Raw genomic sequence first — 22,852 nt, 5'->3', positions numbered from 1 at the left:
GGTGAATGGTGTGTGTTTATCCCTGATGAGCAGCCGTGGTGACTGTGGCAAGAAAAAACTCCCTTATATGTTATGAGGAAGAAACCTTAAGAGGAACCAGACTCAAAAGGGGAACCCATCCTCATTTGTGTGACATCAAGAGTTTGATCATAAATCTGTGTGTGTGTGTGTGTGTGTGTGTGTGTATCAAGGAATTATCCTGCATATACACTTTGTAAGTTTGAGCAGACGTCACTTGTTTTGCATTATGCCTGGAGTGGAAGATCTCATTAAACTTTACTTTTCTCTTGGATTTATCAACAAGGAAATACTTGTTATTTTAGTCCAGAATCTGCAGATCATCAAAAGCATTCAGACTTTAAAGAGACATTGCTGTAGGCTGAACCTGTTTAGAAGAAAACATTAAACTGTCTTGGATGAGGTGATCGCGTTGTGTATCAGGCTCTACAACACAATGGACAGATGCAGGGTTTTTGCTGGTTACATCATTGTGTTATACAAATTGGATTTGTTATACAGCAGGACACAATACGACAGATCATTAAATGAATCGATTCTCATGGTGTGGACCTTTGAAGAGCACAGCGTCTTAGGCGCCGGTATACAAACCAAAAGGGCCGAATGCTCTTAGGTGTACGGACTCCTATTACAAATTGAAGGTGTATGGTATTGGGATGAATGGGCGTATCAATGGTTTTAGTCATTTTGTTGTATGGATTGAAGCTCATACAACAAATAATGACCCCAAGGTTGTGGCTAGTTACTATATTCAAAGCGTTACACACTTGGGTGGGTGTCCAGAGAGGATGCATGCAGACCACGGCACTGAAAACGGGCATGTCACCACCATGTAGGTATTTTTGAGGAGAAACCACACGATGCCTTTGCCAAAGACAACAGTTTTATTTATTGATGCAGAACAGGGAATCAACATTTAATCCTGGTGGGGGATTTTAAAGAAACAAAGTGTTTAGTTCTGGATGAACATCAAAACCCTCTAAGACAATGGACACTTCTCTGGAGACATTTTGGATAAAAGCAGAATCCAATTCTGCTTCCTTGGCCTTGTTCAGGTAACTCTCTCTCACACACACACACACACACACACACACACACACACACACACACACACACACACACACACACTGCACATGGCCGAGGCAGAGATGTGTTTATGCTTTCACTCTCCTGGTCTTATGCCAAGTTCTGCCTGCCTGCTGAGAACTTCCTGCCCTGAACAGCATGAGAACCGTAAACACTCGACCCAGCCCGCTGCTTTCTGCTGCACCAGAACACACTGACATTTATGTTTTCTCTTTACCCAACTCTGGATAAAATACACATCCAAGGAAGCACTGAAGAGTTCAAATTAATGTGCTTTGAAAGAAGAGCATCTGCTTTTTATATGAAAGCCACAGAAATTGTGGAAACTTTAAGCATTTAGTTTTGAAAGCGTTTAAGTATCTTCTATCAGCTGCTCCATCAGGCACTGCTCCATGACTTTCTCCTGCAAATTCTCCTCTAAATGTTATAAAACACATTATAATGCACCCCTTGTATTTCACCAGAGACTTTAGGGTCAGAGGTGTTACCTGTATTACCTTCTGTTATGTTTTAGATGAACAGGATGAGATGGATTGAGGGTCCACAGTCATGTTGTTTAACTTACTTCAAGTAAAATAATGTTTGTACTGTAATGTACTGAACTGGATGAAATGGTGCAGACATGGAAACCCCACAAGATCCGACCCAGACCAGGCCAAGATCTGCACGGAGGTGGTCCAGTCCTCATGTATACAGTCCCACAGTTGTATGATGCACAGGACAAGCTCAAAACAGTGGACCTCGAGGAGGTGGCTGTGTGAAAGGAAGAGTGCACACTGAAGCGTCAGCTCCCTTGTGATGAGAGTTTTGGATCTCTGTGTGTTACTAATGCAGGAGAATGGATGGAATAATACGACTGATGCTTTTGAAGCTGCAGAGCTGTACACCTCACTAAGAACAGCGATACGTGAAAATATCTAAAGATGTGCTGTAGTTGTACTTGTTTATCAGTTGCTCTGCTGCAGACTCATTATTAAGATAAGATAAGAGATAATATAAGATAAACCTTTATTCGTCCCACAGTGGGGACTTTTTCTTTGTTACAGCAGCATAAAAAAAATAAAATAATAAATGCAAATATATAAAAGAATAGACGAATAAGACATACTATAATGTACAAGTATATAGACAACACAATATATAAACAATTCAGTCAGATTCAGTCAGAAACAATAAAGAAGCCTAACAATGTTTCTACTATTATTACTAAATTCTGATTGTACAGCAGAGACATTATTCAAATCATTATTCAAAAACTGGTCATGTGTGACATGGAGGGTGGCTGTAGTGAAAGTTCTTCACTGGACACATGAGATATGGAGGGTGGCTGTTGTCACAGCATGACATCAAAATTATATGTTTCTGTCTGTTATTGTTGTCACTTGGATGTTCAGTGTCACCTGGACCGAATGTAACTTCCTGGTCAGATAGATCAGATATTAAGCTGCATTTGATCTGCTACACTAGAGTAGTGATCAGTGATGTAGTGAGGACCTGTGATACCATGAGAGTCAGTGATTTATAATAAGGGGCCGTCCAGTTTTCCTCCTTCCATGACAATATTCAGGGATTCCTCCTCTCGCTCATATAGCAGAAGATTATGCTGATCACCACTTGGTTAACCAAAATCATCCTCTTTCTCAAGATCATCAGCATCCAGCTGCAGAATATCTCCATCATCATCATCATCATCATCATTTAACTCTTCTACCTTATCATTGTCTTTTTTATCATCTGTGTCATTATCACTTTGTAGCTGCTCCTTGGGGAAAGTAGTAATATAGAAGCGTAGCCTGGGCTACGTACGAGGAAATGTATTTAGCCAGATCCCGGTCTTCCATAAAAAGGATGACGTCTTTGTCAAGCTGATAAATGAATGAAATTATGTTAATTAATAGTTTGTGTTCCTTAAAATTTAACATGAATAACTCACCGAAACAAAGTTTAGAAAATGGAAAACATTATGTTTAGATGCATAGACCAAAGCTTTATCTAAACCCTTACTAGTTTAGTTTTTGTGTGCAAAAGGAAGCAGTAAAATTGGGAGTCTTCCTTAATGGCAAATCATTTCGCATGTTTAGTGAATAATATTCAAACCAAATATTTGATATTTTACTTTGTGTATGATTAACATAAGCACAATATATTCAGAATGATTAGTGCTGCACAATTAATCCAATAATTAATGCAATAATTAATTGTAATATGGACTTGGGCAATTATTTAATTGCAAAAGGCTGCAATTTATTACAGGTGATATCCACATGGTCAGACATTTATGTTGAGTTTGTTAATAATTTAAACATTTAAACGATTATTTTTTTATATTTTTAAAGCAAAAAATAAATATTGGCAAACATCCTCTTAACAAGATAATTTGCCAAATGATTTTCCGTTAGCATGGATAAATACGTTTGATTGTTTGACAGTAATTTCCTGAGATGCACTAATGCCTCTGAGCTCCACTGAGATCAGAGTTTATCTTTGCAATTGATGTCGAGAAAAATGTTTGAATTGACCTTATCTAGAGTGTGTTTTAATCCAACTAATATCCATCCAATAAATTGAGCTAATAATTAGTATAGAACCTATTAGATACAATAGAAGCAGCTTGATTAAAACCTATTTTAGCTTATGTGTTTTAATCAGTCTCATGTAGTCTCTGTATTCCAAATATAATTCACAATAGCGATCAGATATTAATAAATAGAGTAGAGTAGAGTCTGACTGGTGTTATGAGTGTGTTGGATAGACAAGAAAGAACAACATACAAGGCTTAAGCATGTTTATTGTGCCGAGAAGAGGTGAGATTTACGATGCTGTTAGTGAAGAATGCTCCTAAGGGATGTCCCAGGATGTCTGTAAGTTGGAGATGAATAAAAGAAACAAACAGAGATCACAATGACTAAAAACATACAATTAATATGTGCATGTAACAACAAAAGTAATAAGCTTACAATCATTATAGTTGTGAAGCTTGACACATTATGCAACAGTCAGTTCAGATAATATAAATGAAGTATGACCTAGACACTAACATAACCACATAGAATAATGTAGTTAAACATATACAAATAGACAATTTAAGTAAAATAATATAGCTTGATTTAATAAAAATGGAATAGCAAATAGCATTCTAAAAGCAAAACACTTACACATAGTAGGTGTAGGGAAGATAAAGTAGGCCGCAAAATGGTTGTCCACGCATAAAAACCTGAGAGCAGGAGGAAGTGGTGCCTGGCTGTACCAGAGGGGGTGAAAGTTGTATACACATTCTTTTCTTAAGTGACATAGAGAAAAGGCCGTAAATAAGGGTAATGGGGGAACAGGAAAACCCAAATATGGAATCACAGGAAGGGACTTTGCTAGGATGAAGAAAATAAAAAAATAAAAATAAAGGTGTCATGTAACACCAGGGTATAAGAATGAGTGTGTGCGCTTGATCATTTTGATGTGATGAAGTGACCACCTTCTATGGGCTCATCAGAACGTGTCTGGAATAAAGAAGTTTTTGCTCTTTCTCATCAAAGACTGAAGATTTTTCATTGGCTTTTGAGGTCCATTTCATTGTATTTTATTAGGTTAAGAGTGCTACATTGGGAATTAACTGAAACAAAGAATCCACCCGTGATGTGTCTGCTCAGAGACGGGTTCTGAGTTCCGACAGTCACTTCTAATTAACACATTATCTGTGTAAAGATGTTCAGTGTTAAAAGCACTATACAAATAAAAATGAATTCAACTGTATATTTTTTATATTTGCTAAGAATATTTGTAAAGAATATGACATCTACATGTGCCAAATACAAATCCATGTAAACAAACAAACATGCAACTCTAAAAGCCAACATTCTAATTGACTCCTGTATTTGCTTTTATTTATTTCTGAGCATGTGTGTGTGTGTGTGTGTGTGTGTGTGTGTACGCATATATGCCTGTGTATGTGTGCTTGTATCATTGTATCTACAAGGGGAAGGAGCATATTGACCCTCCAAAAAACTTCAAACATTAATGTTAAAACAAATATGAATAAAACAAAATAAAAAAAAATAGTAATTTTGGTGCAGAAACGGTGGTTGGTCTCAGACAAAGAAGGTCTACAGATGTTTGACTGCTGAAAAGTAATGAGAAATGAAAAGAAGCATGTAATTCAACTGTATTACTATTAAATGAACTAGAGATTTTCTATTGTAATATAATCAATGAATAGATTTTTCCAGGATGCAATATGTATGGAATTTCTTGATTTCCAGCTCTTGAAGATAGTTTTCCTGGTACCACTAAAAGTAAAGTCTCTAGGTTACATATGTAACCCTAATTCCCAAAAAGAATGAGACGCTCTGTCGTAACACTTTGGGAAAGCACCTGCGTTGTCGGCGTGTGAAATCTGACCAATAGTTGTGACGAAATCAGCGGGTGAAGTCACGGCAACCAGGAGCTACAAAATGGCAGTGCAGGTGCAGGTTGTAGCGACACTGGCTTCTGCACAGAGAGAAGGTAAGCACTGCAGGGATGCAGGGAGTATCGCACGGAGAAACAACGGGAACAACTTTGGGAACAAGTGTCTATCCACTACCCAACTGCTTAACGTCTGCTTATTGGCCAGGAAACCTTTCCAATTAGGGCCATAGCAGACAAACAGCTGCTCCGACTTCTTCCATGGACTCATCCTGTGGAGGTACTCTAAACGTTCCGTTAAATCAGCCTGCGAGCCCCACAAACGCCGGCGCCGCGTTGCCTCGGGCCTCTCCGGGAGCAAAGCGTGCACATAGCCATGCGGCTACAATGCGAACAATCATCTCCCTCGAGAGCCGAATGAGCATGCTCAACTTCTAGGCAAACAACGCACCGATCGTGCGTATCCTTCTTTGTAATGAAACAGGGACAAGGATGAACACACTCACAATATTTTTGCTTGCCATCCATTACTCGATCAGTATCACACATAAACAGCACTTACCTGAAAGAGCAGAAGCCAGCATCACTACCACCACGCAGCTATTTTGTAGCTCCTGGTCGTCGCCCACCAATGACGGCAGATTTCACACGTGGTTCAGAGCGCGGACAATGCGGGGGCATTCCCAAAGTGTTACGACGTAGCTCGAAGTTCCAGAATGGGGAACTGATTATGGATTTATCACCTAGTAAAAAAAGTGATTGCAAAATTGGGATGTGACATTATTTTATGAGTTTGGAACTATTTGTATATCTGTTGAAGCTGAGTAGCCAGAGAGTAATGGTAGAAATGTGCTGCTTCCAACTCTCCTTGTATTTTGGGTTTCTGTAGAGGTGTTTATTTAATTCCTAGGGTCTTATTCTTCCAGTAAAATTAGGTAATGATTGAGTACAAAGGTTTAAACAAAGTGAGGGTGAGTTGTAATGAAATCATTGAAAATAAATAGTTTAGTTTAGGAAGTAAAGTCATTTTAATGACTGATATTCTACCCATAATGGACAGTGGTAAATTCCTCCAACGTTGAATACCATCATTTATTGTATTGAGTAGTGGAGTGAAATTAAGACTAACTATTTCTGACAGTCTGAGGGGAAACATTAATGCCTAAATATGTGATGTGATTGGTGCATAAAGGAAAGGTATTATCTGGGATCTCACATCTAAACTATTGGGATGCAGTGCAGGAATAAAGGATTTACTCCAGTTGACTAAGTATTCAGAAATATGGGAGAATAAAGTTTAATAGTTTCTTGTAATGATGATAGGGGATCTTGTAAGTACAATATTATATCATCTGACTGATTTCATGTTGTATATTTAATGTTTGAACTCCTTTATTATGGACACTTTGGTGTATAGCTGCTGCTAGCAGGTCAATAAAGATGGTCTAAATGTATAAAGAAATGTTTACTTATTAAGTTTAAATTTCCCATTGGAATGAATAAAGTATCTATCTATCTATCTATCTATCTATCTATCTATCTATCTATCTATCTATCTATCTATCTATCTATCTATCTATATTAGGAATGGATTGTGTGACATCAGCACAGTGATATCATTTCTGTAATGATATGATTACTGTTTTTAGTAATTAGTTACAAAAATTAAAAAATTAGTTGCAAAATGTATTACAGTTATAATTTACTTATTTATTTATGTATTTTTGTTTTGCTTTACAGTTTCATTTTAATAACACTTTTTTTTCAGAAATTTGTTGACCTGTCACAAATGTTTTGTTACATTTCCTCCGTTTAAACAGTTAATATGTGTTCTACTGTTCTAGTGTGAATAAAACATGGGTTTATGAGATTTGTAAGTCATTCTGTGCATTCTCTATTTGGTGCTTACACCACGTAGTGAACAGATGGAATGGAGCCTCCTTTCCCAAGCTCAAGGAGGCTTTACAAGATACAATATTTCAAGACAGATGAAATACAGTGAACATACATATACATATTCGTCGGACATGTGCCCAAAACGAAGGGTCACTTGCAGCTGCATGATAACAGAAGACACCACAAACACAAAACATACAGTACAAGAGATAGAACTCTACATAGTACACGATACATACACCACATTTCAGAAAAATTAAGGACTCCTAATACATATGCATTTACTGATAGTGGAGATTGAAAAGGAGGGTCTTAAGCCTTTATTTAAATTCAGACAAAGTGGTGATGGTTCTGAGTGCAATAGATAAGGAGTTCCATAGTGTTGGAGCAATGACAGAAAAGAAACTGCCACCCACAGAGGATAGACAGTATCTAGGAATACATAAAAGTTCAGAATTTGAAGACCGGAGTGATTGTGAAGGAAATAGGATGAGAGAAGATCGGAAAGATGGGGGGGGGTTTGGGGAGCATTTAGTGCCTTATAAGTGAGCAGTATGGTTTTATATTATATGCGAGATGAGACTGGCAGCCAGTGAAGATCAAATAATATAGGGGTAATGTGGGCAGATTTCTTTATTGGAGGTTAACATTCTGGCAGCCGAGTTTTGTATGTACTGTAAACGTGAGATTGATTGAGCTGATAGACCAGAGAAGAGTGAATTGCAATAGTCGAGACGGGATGTAAGCAGAGCATGCACTAATGTTTCGGCATCATTTCTGCAGATAAAAGGTCGCAGTTCTAACAGAAGCTGAGGGGAAGATTGTAGTAGCATCCAGATCAAGACTAAAGTCCACAGAGTTGTTTTTTATTAGAGATGGGGGACCAGTTATCAGAATGTCGGTTTTACCCAGATTTAGGCTAAGAAAATTAGAGTGGAGCCATAGTTTTAACTCGTTAACACAAGAGGAGAGTGAGGATTTTACATTAGAAGAATCTGGTTGACAAGCAGTATATAACTGAATATCATCAGCATAACAATAATAACTAAAACCATGTTTACGAATGATGTTACCAAGCGGCTGAATGTACAGAATGAATAGTAGTGGTCCAAGAACAGAGCCCTGTGGGACACCCTGTCTAAGTAGGACAGTAGGAGATTTGGAATTGTGTATGGAGATGTGATATTGAGTGCCCGTGAGATAAGAGGAAAGCCAGGATAGTGCAGAGCCTAATATGCCAAATTCTGCTAAGCGGGAAAGTAAAATCTTATGTATCAAAGGCAGAGCTGGGGTAATAACAGAAGTATAGCGAGACTACCTGAGTCTCCAATGAGTAAAAGATCATTAAAAACCTTTACTAGCACGGTCTCCATGCTATGCTGTTGGTGGAAGCCAGATTGAAAAATATCGAAGAGGTTGTTACCAGCTAGGAATGACTGCAGCTGAGAGGCCACAGCCTTTTCCATGATCTTCGATACAAATGGCAGGTTGGAAATAGGGCGATAGTTGGATAAGTCTGCCGGGTCCAGATTAGTCTTTTTGAGTATAAGAGTAACAGCAGCAGTCTTAAGTGACACAGATACAGTAGAGGAGATAAATGAAACATTAATAAGGTGGGAGATGGGGGCAGAAATCGCCGATGTACAGTCGTTTAGCAGGAAAGTAGGTGCAGGATCAAGAATGCATGATTAAGAGTTAGATTTTTGTATTAACTCAGTGATTAAAGAGGAATTGGTTAAGGCTAGGGTTGTCATAGTGTTATTAGATTGAGATTTCATATGCACATCGGTAGTTGTTTCCTCACCAAATGTCACATACAGAGTATCTAGCTTACCCTGGAAATGGTTCAGGAAAGAGCAGCACATAACCATGGATTCAGAGTCACTAAGGCTGTGCTTTGGTGCTTGAGTCAGTTTATTAATTGTGCTAAATAACATTTTGGGCCTATTGCTTGCTTTGTTAATGATGCTGGAGATATGGGAAGAGCGGGCTGCATTTAAGGCCAGTTTGTATTGCTGAAGGCATTTAGCGTATATAAGAAAATGGCAGGTTGAACCAGTTTTCCTGAAGAGACGTTCATGTTTACATTTTACCTTTAAACCTCTAAGCTCTGCATTGAACCACGGGGGAAACAGTCACATGGTTGGGCGGAGCAATTGTAATGATGGCCAGGTTTTGGTTATCAAATTAGTGGGTCTATAAAAGGAGCAGTCGGTGTCTGGTGGGAGTGCGTTTTCCTGAACACTGGTGATGGCACCGGATACCTGGCGCAGCTGGGAGAGGGTCGTGTGGTAAGGACTTAGTTGTCATGCCTGTTTGTTAGCCTGATTGTGAGGAATGGGTTTTAAGGGTGGTTTTGTTTCTTCTTTAGTGTGGATTGAGGAATCTAGCCATTATCAGGTTAAGATCATCCCACTTTTTCGTTTAGAGTTTTGCAGCACATCGCAACCTGGTTGAACCGGTTTGTGCTTATTTCTCTGTAATTAGGAAGTGTGGAACTGAGAGCCGTTGTAGTGGGATGTCTTACCAGGGCTGTTTTACCGGGCTGCTGTCTTACCAGGGATGTCTTATCGGGCTGTCTTCTTGCTGGGCTACCGTTTGGTTGCTTGGCTGCTTTGCTTGGCTGTCTAGCTATTTGCTTTGCTTTTGCGGACTGTGTGCTTTGTTTATATACATGTATGTGTTAGTGTGTCTGTTTCAGTGCTCCACACTGTGACGGTCTGCTGAGAGGTGGCCTGAGAAACTGCTGCTATACATATTTGTTTATCTGAGGAGTTTGAAGACCTTGATGCTACCCAACAGTTAGTGGAATGCTAAGAGGTCATGTGCTTATTTGATGAGATGTATTGAATGGAATTGTCTGTTTTTATTATTCTTGTATTTTCCTTTGCTGTTTGTCATTGTCCTTTTGTGATTGTGTTTAGTGTGTGTGTTTGTTTCTTAGTAAATTGATTTGATCATACTGTGGTTTGCTTCTTCTCCAGGTGTCTGGGGGACAAGTTCTAGTGTGAGGGACAAGTTCCTCTCTGCTTGGTGGTGGTTTCCTTTGGTGTGCAGTGATCGACAGGTGGGGTTGTGGTGTTGTATGAGTGCACGTGTGTTTGCTGTGGTTAGAAGATCATTAGAGTAAGGTCCCCAGCCATGGAGTCCAAGCATTCTTGTGTGGTATATGTATGGTGTGATGTAATTTTAAGAGTTCTTAATAAACTGTGTGTATTATACCTCTGTCTCATGTCCTGACTCAGCTGTAGACGAACCTGAGTGCCTTGTGCATTTCTTTTTAAAGGGTTATCCCTGGTAACTGAACCCCCGGGATGGCGTAGTTGGTTTCTACTAGTAACTAGATTTACGAATGTTAAATGTTTTTGTTAAAATCTTCCATGTCCTAAATCTCTCGATTTTTGGGAACAAGTGGGACACACCCTGAATGCTACACTAGGTACACCTTCTCAATCTATAAAATTGACCTTTATAAATGGGCTCCAGCTTAATTAAGCATTTAAATAGTTGGTAAAACTGTTACATGCATTGCCTTTGTTGCTAAACAAACCAGTTCGGATGCGGTGGACAAAAGGAGATTTTTGAAGAGTCTGTTAGGAGAGGGTTAGATGTTCTGCCAGGTTCTCCTGAAGTTCAGAGTAGGAAAGTTCTTGGAGTTAAAGCTTGCCGAAAGATCTGTCTCAAAGGGTTTAAGTCAAGTTCTTGAGCCACAATTGGTGGGGGTTCAGGACATTTAAAGGTCCCCTAGCCACACAAATCTTTGGTGGAATGGCCAATGCCAGGCATGAACTTTCAGAGGAAGAAAATTTCTTTGTCTTCGTTTTGTGGCCTGCATACATGTTTATTGTTGTTTGGGTAACTTAAGTTATCCAAAGTGTATTAAAAAAACAGTACGGTACACTTAATGATCATAACATGCACCATTATTTGGGGAATAGAGAGCAGATAATTTTGTTATTAAGCATTAAAGAAAAGAGAACATTAAAGCAGAGATACATTATTATACAAGGACATAAATTATTAAAGTGTAATTTTGTTAATACAGAGGTTTATTCTGGCATACAACACGCACCATGGTTTGGAAAATAGAGAGCAGATAATTTTTATATCAATTTGTTAGAGTTAAACACTAGGTTTAAATGAAAAGGAGGAAATACAACATATGCATATGTCATATAGAATGTGGAACACTTCATTATTTATTAAATGACAGAAATGTCCGTGTGTCTGTGTGTGGGGGTGTCTGTGTAACACCCAGACGTACTGGACTGCCTTATCATTGAATGCCCCTTTGAAGGCAGCTAGAGAGGCCAGGGACTATCCTGCTTTGTGGTTTTCGTGGTGGGGGTATGACACTGTGGTATGAGCCCCCCCCATATAAGTGTAAACTGTGGGGGCCATTCGGTGATTGATATGCAGATTCTAAGGGTTAAAAGGAGTGCCTGAGACATGAAGTCTAAATTATCCTAAACAGACCCTACAATTAGATGGACCGTCATGCTCACTGACACGAAAAAAAAGGAAATTTGTGTATACTAAAACACAAATCAATAGATTACAATTCAAGACTATTTCAATCACGAAATGCAGTGAGACTGGGTTGAAAGAAGCCACACACCAGTGCATACATTTACTTTACTGTAAGATATCCTTGATCACTACTCCTAGATTAGGTTGACCTAGAACACTCAGTTCTTGTCCGTATCCTCTCTTCATACGCTTACGCTGTGAGAAAACCCAAACTGTCGCCTTTTGGTATGGCTAACCTGCGTTTTGTTGCTTCTGCTAAACTAATTACATGACCAGATATGGAGTTATTATCGTCAACCGTTTTTATGTTCTCACAATATGTTAATATGTATCTTGTTGCCATTAGTATTTGTAGGAATTCTGTTGTATGCTTCTAGAATAACCTTTTTGTATGTTTCTGTTCACCATATCCTGAACTATCCTTTAGTGGCATGTGTTACTTTGCTCGTACACACACTGTGGTTCCTGTATTTCTGTTTTAGGCTTCTCTTTTGCAGGCTCAACATGACCTTGTAGAGTTGTCTCTCCTAACTTTCTCTTCTGTTCACACACACCTGGCAGCCCTCCCTTTTTCTCTCCATCTCTTTGGAAGTATATCTTCATATGTGAAACAATAAACTTTGGAACTTCTCTCTGAAAGCCGACTAGTGTGTTTCATCGAGACTTCCCCGTGCACGTAGGAGAGCAAAGATCGATAGGAAAGGCTGAATTCGAGGGTATCCTGCCCTGGGGACCGAAGGTAATCCTGCCCATGCGGCAGAGAAAAAAACACTTCCTTATATTTAACAAACACCATATTTCAACAGTTATATAACTATTCACCCGCCTATAAGATCACTGTAATGTATGTTATAAAGCTTCACTGATATAATACCTCAATCCTACTTTGTAAGTAACCCCTAGTAGGCTGTGATCTATATCTAGAAACACCAGACATTGTGGTGGATGGTTTGACTGCTCATAATCTCTAAAGGTGTGTTGTGTTTCTTATTGACCCAGGATGTGACCAGCAGATCCTTGAAGTCCTGTAAGTTGTAAGAAGGAGCCTGCAAGGATCTGATAATTTGTCATTAGAGCTTTGGTGGTGTACAGGACCTGCATGGTCCCTCAGACTCCTCTGCATATGTGCTATCTGCTAATCAGCTCCATACACAGCAAGCTGTGTTCTGTATGTTGTGTTCTGAATTCATTCCATCAGAACCAGTTTGAACTTTCCAGCAGTTTGTGCTCATACTGACTCAGGCACACACAAATGTTCACAACTGCCAAATAGTTAACTTTACTGTTTATGATGTAGTGACCTGTGTATGGGATGAGTAGTGGATTTTACTTGCGAAGAATATGCTTTGTAATTGAAATTAATTCACATACAACAGCACTGTTACACAATGTTTTGAAGGAACAATATGAAGTTGTTTTTTTTTAAACACAATCTGATAATAATTTAATATGATTTTTTTGATTTTTTACTTTTATTAATCACAAATATTCACATAATCAACCAAACTAGACTTTTGTATCAGTATAAAGACTTTCCTCAATCTGTACTCTCAAGTTTATTTTCTATAGTGCTTTTCACAACAATGTCTCAAAGCACTCTAATTCAGTTCTACTGTATGTAGTGAAAATGTACATTTAATATAAAACAAATATGATCATAAAATATATTACATGTTGATCATGTTTGTTTTTGTAAGAGTTTCTCGTCATAATCCTCTGTGTTAGACTCAGATCAGATCCTGTAATAAAGGAGAGTAAAATTATCAGATTTTAATGACATTCATCATAATCAGTATTTAAACTCTACACAAAATCACTGTTGATCTTCTGAGTGTAGAATCTTAAAGCTGTTTTGCTCCAATGTACAGGATTTATACTGCAGAGCCCCAAATACACACATTCCACTAGAACATTAACAGAAATGTAGAACCTGCATACAAATGAACAGTAACTTAGTAACTCACTGTAGTGTCTCCAGTTTACAGTGTGGATCCTTCAGTAGATCAGAGAGCAGCTTCACTCCTGATTCTCCTGGTTTATTGTAGTTCAGATGCAGTTCTCTCAGGTGTGATGAGGTGTTTGACCTCAGAGCTGAAACCAGAGCAGCACAACCTTCATCTGTAATACTGCAGTGTTCCAGCCTGTAGAGAGATCAACAATTATAGATCAGCAACTTACTGAATTTATGAATATGGAAAACTATAGCAGTTGTTGCTGCTTTATTTAAATTGTGCTTCAGGACACACAACATTTTATTCATCTAAAACAGCCATATGACAGAAATGCAGGATCTACAGTGTGTAAGTGATGATCTGACCTCAGTATCTCCAGTGTACAGTGTGGATTCTCCAGTCCAGCAGAGAGCAGCTTCACTCCTGAATCCTGCAGTTTATTCTTACTCAGGTTCAGTTCTTTCAGACTGGAGGAGTTTGAACTGAGAACTGAGGACAGAATTCTACAACTTTCACCTGTGAGATTACAGAAACACAACCTGGGAGAGAAATGATGATAAATCAGAACACTGTTATCTTATATACAAACACATAATTTCATTCTTTCATTCTGTGTTCATAATAAAGAGATGATAGGTGATGATAGAGATGTAGAGTGTAATAGAGATGAAAGGTGATTGAGTGACTCTGCTTCAGTAACACAGAACAAAATAGTGACTGTAACACTGGTGTTATTTTTATACTTTATTTAATCAGTCAATAATAAAATCCTAAAATTATTTATTTTATTCTCCATTAATAAATGCTCTCCCACTCTATTCTGAGAGAGAACACAACCTTCAACTGAAACTTCAAATCTACAAATGAAATCTAGACGTCCATTTCAGTGTTTGTTATTTATGAATCTGTAAAACTATTGCAGTTGTTGCTGCTTTATTTAAATTGTGCTTTAGGACACACAACATTTTATTCATCTACAACAGTCATATGACAGAAATGCAGGATTTACAGTGTATAAGTAATGATCTGACCTCAGTATCTCCAGTGTACAGTGTGGATTCTCCAGTCCAGCAGAGAGCAGCTTCACGCCTGAATCCTGCAGATTATTTCTACTCAGGTTCAGTTCTCTCAGACTGGAGGAGTTTGAACTGAGAACTGACGACAGAAATCTACAGCTTTCCTCTGTGAGATTACAGTAACACAACCTGGGAAAGAAATTATAATAAATCAGAACACTGACATCTCAAACACACACACACACACACACACACACACACACACACACACACACACACAGCTTGTGATAAAAATTATATTAGATCAATTATATATATATACACAGTTGAAACCAGATATTTACATACACTTCAGAAAAAAACACAAAAACTTTTATTTCTTTACTGTCATACATTAAATCAGAGTAAACTTTTGTTGTTTTAAATCAATAAATATTAACATATTTTTTGCATTTGTTAAATGTCAGAATCGAGCGAGGGAGAATTTTTATGTATTTTTAATATCACTTTCATAAAAGTCAGAAGTATACATACACTTCCTTAGTATTTGGTGGAATTGCCCTGAAACTGTTTCACTTGGGCCAAACATTTTGGGTATCCTTCCACAAGCTTTCTACAATAGTTTGCTGGAATTTTGGCCCACTCTTCTTAACAGAACTGGTGTAACTGGGTCAGGTTTGTAGGCCTTCTTGCTTGCACTCGCCTTTTCAGTGCCGCCCACAAGTTTTCTATGGGATTGAAATCTTTGTGATGGCCACTCCAATACCTTGACTTTGTTGTCCTTAAGCCACTTTGTAACTAATTTGGAGGTATGCTTGGGGTCATTGTCCATTTGGAAGACGCATTTGCGCCCAAGCTTTAACTTCCTGGCTGATGTCTTCAGATGTTGCTTTAATATATCCACAAAACTTTCTTTTCTCATGATGCCATCTATTTTGTAAAGTGCACCAGTCCCTTTTGCAGCAAAGCAGCCCCCCAACATTATACTACCACCCCCATACTTGACAGTTGGAATGGTGTTCTGAGGCTTCAAAGCTTCGCCCTTTTTCCTCCAAATATACCGTTTATCATTATGGCCGAACAGTTAAATTTTTGTTTCGTCAGACTTCAGGACATGTCTCCAGAAATTAAGATTTTTTCCCTCATGTGCAGTTGCAAACTGTAGTCTGACTTTTTTATGGTGGTTTTGAAGTAATGGCTTTCTCCTCCCAGAGTAACCTTTCAGCTCATGGCGGTATAGTATTCGTTTTACTGTGGATAATGACACTGTCTTACCAGTTTCAGCTAGCATCTTCACAAGATCTTTTGCTGTTGTCCTGGGGTTGACTTGCACATTTCACAACAAAAAACGTTCCTCTCTGGGAATTAGAATCGATCTCCTTCCTGAGCGGTATGATGGTTGTACATTCCCATGTTTTTTATACTTGTGTGGTAGAGCAGCCTTACGGGTTCGCCTTCTACCCAAATGATGGCAATACTCGCTGTGATGTTCTGTGTAAAGTGGTGTTTATTTACAGCATGCTCAAGTGCAAAGTCAAAATATATACAATACCCCAGAAAGAAAAAGTGGCAAAATAACAAAACAAAGACAATTACGAGGAAAGAAAAGAACACTATATACAAAATAGGCGCACCTGCTCATGTGCATTCACTACAATAGTTCCTAGACTCCGTTATCTCCACAATGCAGCACTCCTACAACTCCACCCTGAATTATAGTGGGAGGCTGGTTTATATAGTGTAAGCCCCTCCCCTTGGACTCAACCATTTCATCCAAAGGGGTTTGGTATTTTGTAGCCAGTCACAAAATGGCTTAATAACATTGTGAATATCATAATAAATAATAAACATGACAACAACAATAATAATACTAATAATAGCAATAATAATAATAATAATAATAATAATAATAATAATAATCACACAAAAGAAAATGTCCCATTAACATAAGCTTGCCGACTTCTGGGTTTACTGCGCATGCGCGACGCAGCGCTGGCACTTTAAAGCCGGCCGCTTCTCAGCTCTCTGGTTGGCTGCCATCCAAACCCAACCCGGAAGACCGACGCAACTAACAGGTGAGCACACAAAGTTTTCGGAAGTCCTTCAGTTTGTGTGTGGGTGTGTGTGTGTGTGTGTGCGCTTATTGTCCGGGATGAGAGACGAAAGAATGAAGTGACTGTGTGTGTGTGTGTGTGTGTGTGTGTGTGTGTGTGTGTGTGTGTGTATTGTCATGCCGACCATAGGGAAAGTTCACTCTGTCACATCACCTTCCCCCTCTGCAAGCCGCGAGCTTGCCGGGTGGCAAGACAGGTAGTCAGCAGTCAGGTTCTGTTTCCCAGACGATGTCTGATCCTGAAGTTGTACGGCTGCAAGGAGAGGTACCACCTGGTCACCCGAGCATTGTGGTCCTTCATGGTGTGGATCCAGGTTAATGCTCTGTGGTCTGTTTCCAGGGTGAATTCTCTTCCTAGCAGATAGTACTTCAGGCTCTCCAGGGCCCACTTGATTGCCAGGCATTCCTTTTCAATAGTGGAGTACCGGGTTTCACGTGGCAGCAGTTTCCGACTCAGAAAGGCGACTGGTCTCTGGTTGCCTTCCTCACCCTGGGTCAAGACTGCTCCAATGCCCACCGTAGAGGCATCAACCTGGACGGTGAACCGCTTTGTGAAGTCTGGACTGCGTAGGACAGGCTCTGCACACATTCTTTCCTTCAGTGTGACGAAGGCTGTCTCACAGTCGTCAGTCCACCTTATAGGGTTCTTCACCGCCTTTCCCAGCAGGTTGGTCAGCGGTCCTGCAGTGGTGGAGAAATTTGGGATGAACCGCCGGTACCATCCCACCAGTCCTAAGAAGGACCTGACCTCCTTCTTAGTTGTAGGCCTCGGGCTGTTGCGAATAGCTTCTACCTTGTCCACTTGCGGCCTCAGCTCTCCGTCACCCAAGCGGTAACCCAGGTAGTCTGCCTCAGCCTTGGCCCACACACATTTAGCCACGTTCAGTGTCAGGCCCGCCTCCTGGATCCTCCTCAGGGTCTGTTCGAGGTGGTTAAGGTGATCAGCCCAGGTCTCGCTATGAACCACCACATTGTCCAGATATGCGGCCGACCATTCTTCCCCGCCTTGTAGCACTTGGTGCCCCATGTAGGCCGAAGGGAAGAACCGTGAACTGGAACAGTCCAAGTGGGGTCCTGAACGCTGTGTAAGGTCGGATGTCTTTTCCAGAGGCACCTGCCAATATCCCTTACACAGGTCTAAGGTGGTCACGTACTTGGCTCCCCGATCTTTTCCAGCAGATCATCAATTCGTGGCATCGGGTACGCGTCGAACTGGGACTGGGAGTTTAATCGACGGAAGTCAATGCAGATGTGGAGGGTGTTGTCCTTCTTCGTTACGATGACCACCGGACTACTCCATTCACTGCTTGATAGCTCGATTACTCCCATCTCCAGCATAGTCCTAACTTCTGCCTTCAGTGGTGCCACCAGCCTCTCAGGTACCCGATAAGGTCTCCAATACGGGTTGTATTGGTCAGGCGGATCTTGTGGTGTACCAGGTTGGTCCGTCCAGGCCTCTGACGAAACAACGCCGGGTATCGACCAAAGAGCGTTTGCAGCTCAGCCTGTTTGGGTGCCTCCAGGTGTCCGAGGTCTACCTCTGCTGGCTGTGTCTGTCCGCTAGCCTTTGGTTCCGGATGATCCTCCTCCCGATCTTCCTCCACCTTCTGAATGAGCAGTACTGGGTCTGCCTTTTCGCTGGGAGGCTCTTTCCACTCCTTCAGCAGGTTAATATGGTAAGTTTGCTTTGCCTTGCCTTTGTCAGGATGATAGATCTCGTACGATGTCTGCCCCATCCGCCGTACCACACTGTAGGGCCCCTGCCACTTCATAAGGAGCTTACTCGTGGACGTGGGCAGCAACAACAGTACTTTCTGTCCTGGTCGTAGCTCTCTGCTACGGGCTTGCTGGTCATACCACGTCTTCTGGTACTTTTGCGCCTTTTGGAGGTTCTCCGCTGCCAGCTTCCTGTAGTTTTCCAAACGATCCCTCATCTCTAGGATGTACTGGACTATGCCCTTTTCAGCCTTATTTCCTGAACAAGGGTCCTCCCAGTTTCTCCGGAGGAGATCCAGAGGTCCTTGGACCTGCCAACCTTACAGGAGCTCGAAGGGTGAGAAGCCAGTCGATGCTTGTGGCACCTCCCGGTAGGCAAACAGCAAGAAAGGTAGCCATTTGTCCCAGTCCCTTCCAGTTTCCGACACAAACTTCCGCAGCATGCTTTTAAACGTTTTATTAAAGCGCTCCACCAGTCCATCTGTCTGCGGGTGGTATGGACTGGTCTTGATAGCGGTGATCCCCAGCTGTCGGTGTAACTGTTTCATCAGCCTTGAGGTGAAGTTGGTCCCTTGGTCCGTGAGGATCTCTTCTGGGATTCCCACCCGAGAAAACAGCTGGATGAGAGCATTTATTATCTTTGGGGTGGTGATGGAGCGGAGAGGAAATGCCTCTGGGTACCTAGTGGCGTAGTCGCTGATGACGAGGATATACTGATATCCTGTACTGCTCTTTTCCAGTGGCCCTACTATGTCCATAGCGATGCGTTGGAATGGAACGGAGATTACAGGCAATGGTTGTAGAGGGGCCCTGTCTCGTCGCCGCACAGCACTAGTCTGCTGACAGGTGGGGCATGTGGTGCAGTACTTTTGTACATCCGTGTACAACGCCGGCCAGATGAATCGTAAGCTGATCCGGGCGTAGGTCTTCTGCAGAGCCAGATGTCCTGCCCAGGGAACTGTATGTGCTAGATGCAGCACCACGGGGCGACAACATCTCGGCACCACCAACCTGGTTACGTCCGAGGCTTGCATATAAAGTATATTGTTGTTAATGACGTGCTGCTCCCCACACACGTCCGCTTGCTTGCCTTGCAACGCTTTCTCAAACAAAGGTTTTAGCGACTCGTCTGCGCGCTGCAGCTCCACGATGTTCACCGGTACAGTCCATCCACTGACCTCCAGTCCTTCGGTTTTAATCTCCGGCACTGGGGTACCGAGTCCTTTCTCCATCCGACGTTGGCGACGTGATTTTCTGGGCCCCTTGGTCCCGCCCTGCAACAAGCTACTGTCCATGTCAGGCAATGGCTGCAGTCCCATCTTAGCTTGGGCCCGAGTGACGACTGGACAGGCTAGCTGGACGTTGGATCTCGCTCGTTCTTCCTCCCAGTTTGCTTGTACCAGTTCGGGTAATACCCGTACATCACGTCCCAAAATAACATCTGCCGGTAGGGTTTCCACAACAGCCACAGTGAGTAGGTAGGTCTGCCCGTTTATGGACACGTTCACCTCGGTTTGGGGGTACTGTTTCACCTCTCCATGCACACATTGTAACTTTGTGTGATGCGTGAAAGACACACTGGTCACGTGACATCTTTTCACCAGTCTAGTAAAACCAACAGCGAGATGAAGCCTTGGTCTGAAGCTAAAAACAGGTCATTAGTTATTTTAACTAGAGCAGTTTCTGTGCTATGATGGGGCCTAAAACCTGACTGAAATTCTTTAAAGATATTGTTCTTTTGCAGGTAGGAACATAACTGGGCAGCGACAATCTTTTCTAAAATCTTAGACATAAATGGGAGATTTGAAATTGGTCTGTAATTTGATAACGTGTTTGGATCCAGATTAGGTTTTTTAATGAGGGGCTTAATAACTGCTAACTTGAGGGATTTAGGGACGTGACCTAAAGATAGTGAGGAGTTAATAATATTGAGAAGAGGCTCACCAGTTGTAGCCAGAGTTCTTACAAGGTCAAGAAAATATGATCACATAACCCCGATCTTATCGTCCCTACATTGGCTTCCTGTTAAGTTTCGAATAGACTACAAACTATTACTTCTCACTTATAAAGCACTAAATGGTTTGGCTCCCATGTATCTATCCAGTCTTTTAACACACCACAATCCGCTACGCTACCTGAGATCTCAAAACTCTGGGCTTCTAGTAGTTCCTAGAATAGCAAAGTCCACTAAAGGTGGTAGAGCATTTTCACATTTAGCTCCTAAACTCTGGAATAGTCTTCCTGACGGTGTTCGGGGCTCAGACACACTCACCCAGTTTAAGTGTAGATTAAAAACATATCTTTTTAGCAAAGCCTACACATAACACACATCGCATCATAACCTTGTGCTCCAGAACATCTGAACACATGCACATTATCAACTTGTGCTGTTAATATCATGAACAGCAGCTATGCCAATTCCTCTCCACTGCTTCTCTTTCTCTCCTCATCCCGAGACACCCTGAGGTTTGGCCAGCTCCAGTCACCTCCCACCTTGTGATGATTACGGACCTTTGAAGAAGTAAATGCCGAACTCACAAACATCCCGAACCATCTAGAGACGTACCAGTGCCATTTGAATCCCGCTACATGTGTGGAGTTTTGACATTGGACCTCCTGGAGTGTTTAAAGGCTCTGGCATGGAGAAGCTGATGCTGGATCTGTGGTGATCACAAATGCTGAGCTCATAAAACTCGGAGCTACTAACCATATAGACTGTAAGACTGCAGAAAGAACATCACTTATAATCTTATACTCCAGTAATCATGTTAGTTCTCACTGTCCAGTGTTCTGTATTGTTGAAAGATTTATGATCAAACTCTTGATGTCACCCAGATGAGGATGGGCGAGATTCTCCAGCGCTCCATCCACTGGTAGAACTCTTCTGGTTACCTTTTACCAGTTGGAAACGACGACTCTCCTAGTGAGCGTTCCAATACTGCTGGGCAAGTTTGGCAGCAGCTAGCCCAGTTCTCGGCTCCCGTTCCTTTACCCATATTCTGATCTCGTATGGCAGGACACGGAGAAACTGCTCCAGAATGACCATCTCACCAATCTCCTCCTTTGTGTGTAGTTCTGGCCGCACCTAATGGCGGTACAGGTGCCTCAGCCAATTATACGTCTCTGAGGGTGTCTCTGCAACTGGGGTCGTAGTCGCACGAAACCGCTGATGATAGGTTTCTGGAGAAACGTTAAACTTCTCCAACAGCGCCTTCTTCAGCTCACTGTAGACCACTGCTTGGTCTTCATCCATCGCCAGGTAGGCCTCCAGTGCTTGCCCGGTCAACAGTGGGACCAGCTGGTAGCTCCATTCGTCCTCCGGCCACTTCCAGGTTCTGGCGAGCCACTCGAACCGATGCAGATAGTTCTCAATGTCTTCCCCATGCTGGAAGCTTGGCAACTTGGGCTCGGTTCTGAGCATTGGCTGACTGGTGGTCGGTGTGCTCTGGGCCCTCAGTGCAGTAGCACTTCCACGGGGAGCTGGTGTAGGAAGCTCCAGTTGTGGGCTTCCTGTTGAAGTGTGCGGGACCCTTGGGGACAGGCTAATTCTCCGGGGTGCTGGTGTGGGCAGCTCCATTCGTGGGCTCTCCAGGCCCAGTGATGAAGAAGCTGGTTGGATGGCTTGCTGCATGGTCTCCTGCAGAGTCTGCAGCGCTTGGAGGTAGCGTTGCTCTTGCTGCACCTGTGCGTGCATAAAGTGCCGGAACACCTCGGCCATCCCTTCTTCAAATGGTTTAATGGGCGGCCCTGCTCCAGTCCTGGATGCCGTACCCTTGGGTCGTACAGGAGGCAACCAATCCTCCTCTCTTTCTTCCTCAGTTGAATCCACTGTTCCCCAGGCTCCATCTTCATCAGTGGCTGCCTGGGTCTGGGAACGAAGCACCATCCTGGCCTTGCGTCCTTTTGGCACTGTCCTGCGAGTAGCCATCCCACTTCTGACACCAAATGTGGTAGAGCGGCCTTACGGGTTTGACTTCTACCCAAATGATGGCAATACTCGCTGTGATGTTCTGTGTAAAGTGGTGTTTATTTACAGCGTGCTCAAGTGCAAAGTCCAAAATATATACAATACCCCAGAAAGAAAAAGTGGCAAAATAACAAAACAAAGACAATTACGAGGAAAGAAA

The 22,852-nt window shown here is 41.7% G+C and overlaps 2 protein-coding genes and 1 long non-coding RNA gene across 8 annotated transcripts in view; 1 reads left to right on the top strand and 2 right to left on the bottom strand.

Moving 5' to 3' along the window:
- Positions 1–22,852, bottom strand: part of LOC124385132 (NLR family CARD domain-containing protein 3-like) — a 987,530-nt gene that overhangs the window by 737,207 nt on the left and 227,471 nt on the right. The window lies entirely within an intron of this gene.
- Positions 1–22,852, bottom strand: part of LOC124385129 (NACHT, LRR and PYD domains-containing protein 3-like) — a 128,223-nt gene that overhangs the window by 12,101 nt on the left and 93,270 nt on the right. For 4 of the 6 annotated variants that reach the window (XM_046848268.1, XM_046848269.1, XM_046848267.1 and 1 more), the window contains 2 exons: positions 14,912–15,085; positions 14,246–14,419 (listed from right to left, as the gene is read on the bottom strand). In XM_046848268.1, coding sequence (XP_046704224.1) covers positions 14,246–14,419; positions 14,912–15,085 — 348 coding nt within the window. Of the gene's footprint in view, positions 1–13,368; positions 13,668–13,892; positions 14,070–14,245; positions 14,420–14,911; positions 15,086–22,852 lie in introns of those variants that run through there. The other 2 variants (XM_046848272.1, XM_046848273.1) reach the window with 2 other exon arrangements.
- Positions 3,785–10,619, top strand: LOC124385175. The gene is made up of 4 exons (XR_006925693.1): positions 3,785–5,011; positions 5,404–9,689; positions 10,086–10,218; positions 10,383–10,619. It is a non-coding gene; the product is annotated as an uncharacterized LOC124385175 (long non-coding RNA).

This window comes from Silurus meridionalis, chromosome 4, assembly GCF_014805685.1.
Source record: "Silurus meridionalis isolate SWU-2019-XX chromosome 4, ASM1480568v1, whole genome shotgun sequence".
NCBI lineage: Eukaryota > Metazoa > Chordata > Actinopteri > Siluriformes > Siluridae > Silurus > Silurus meridionalis.
Note: the sequence above shows the minus strand (reverse complement) of the source record. Positions and strands in the feature narration are given on the sequence as shown.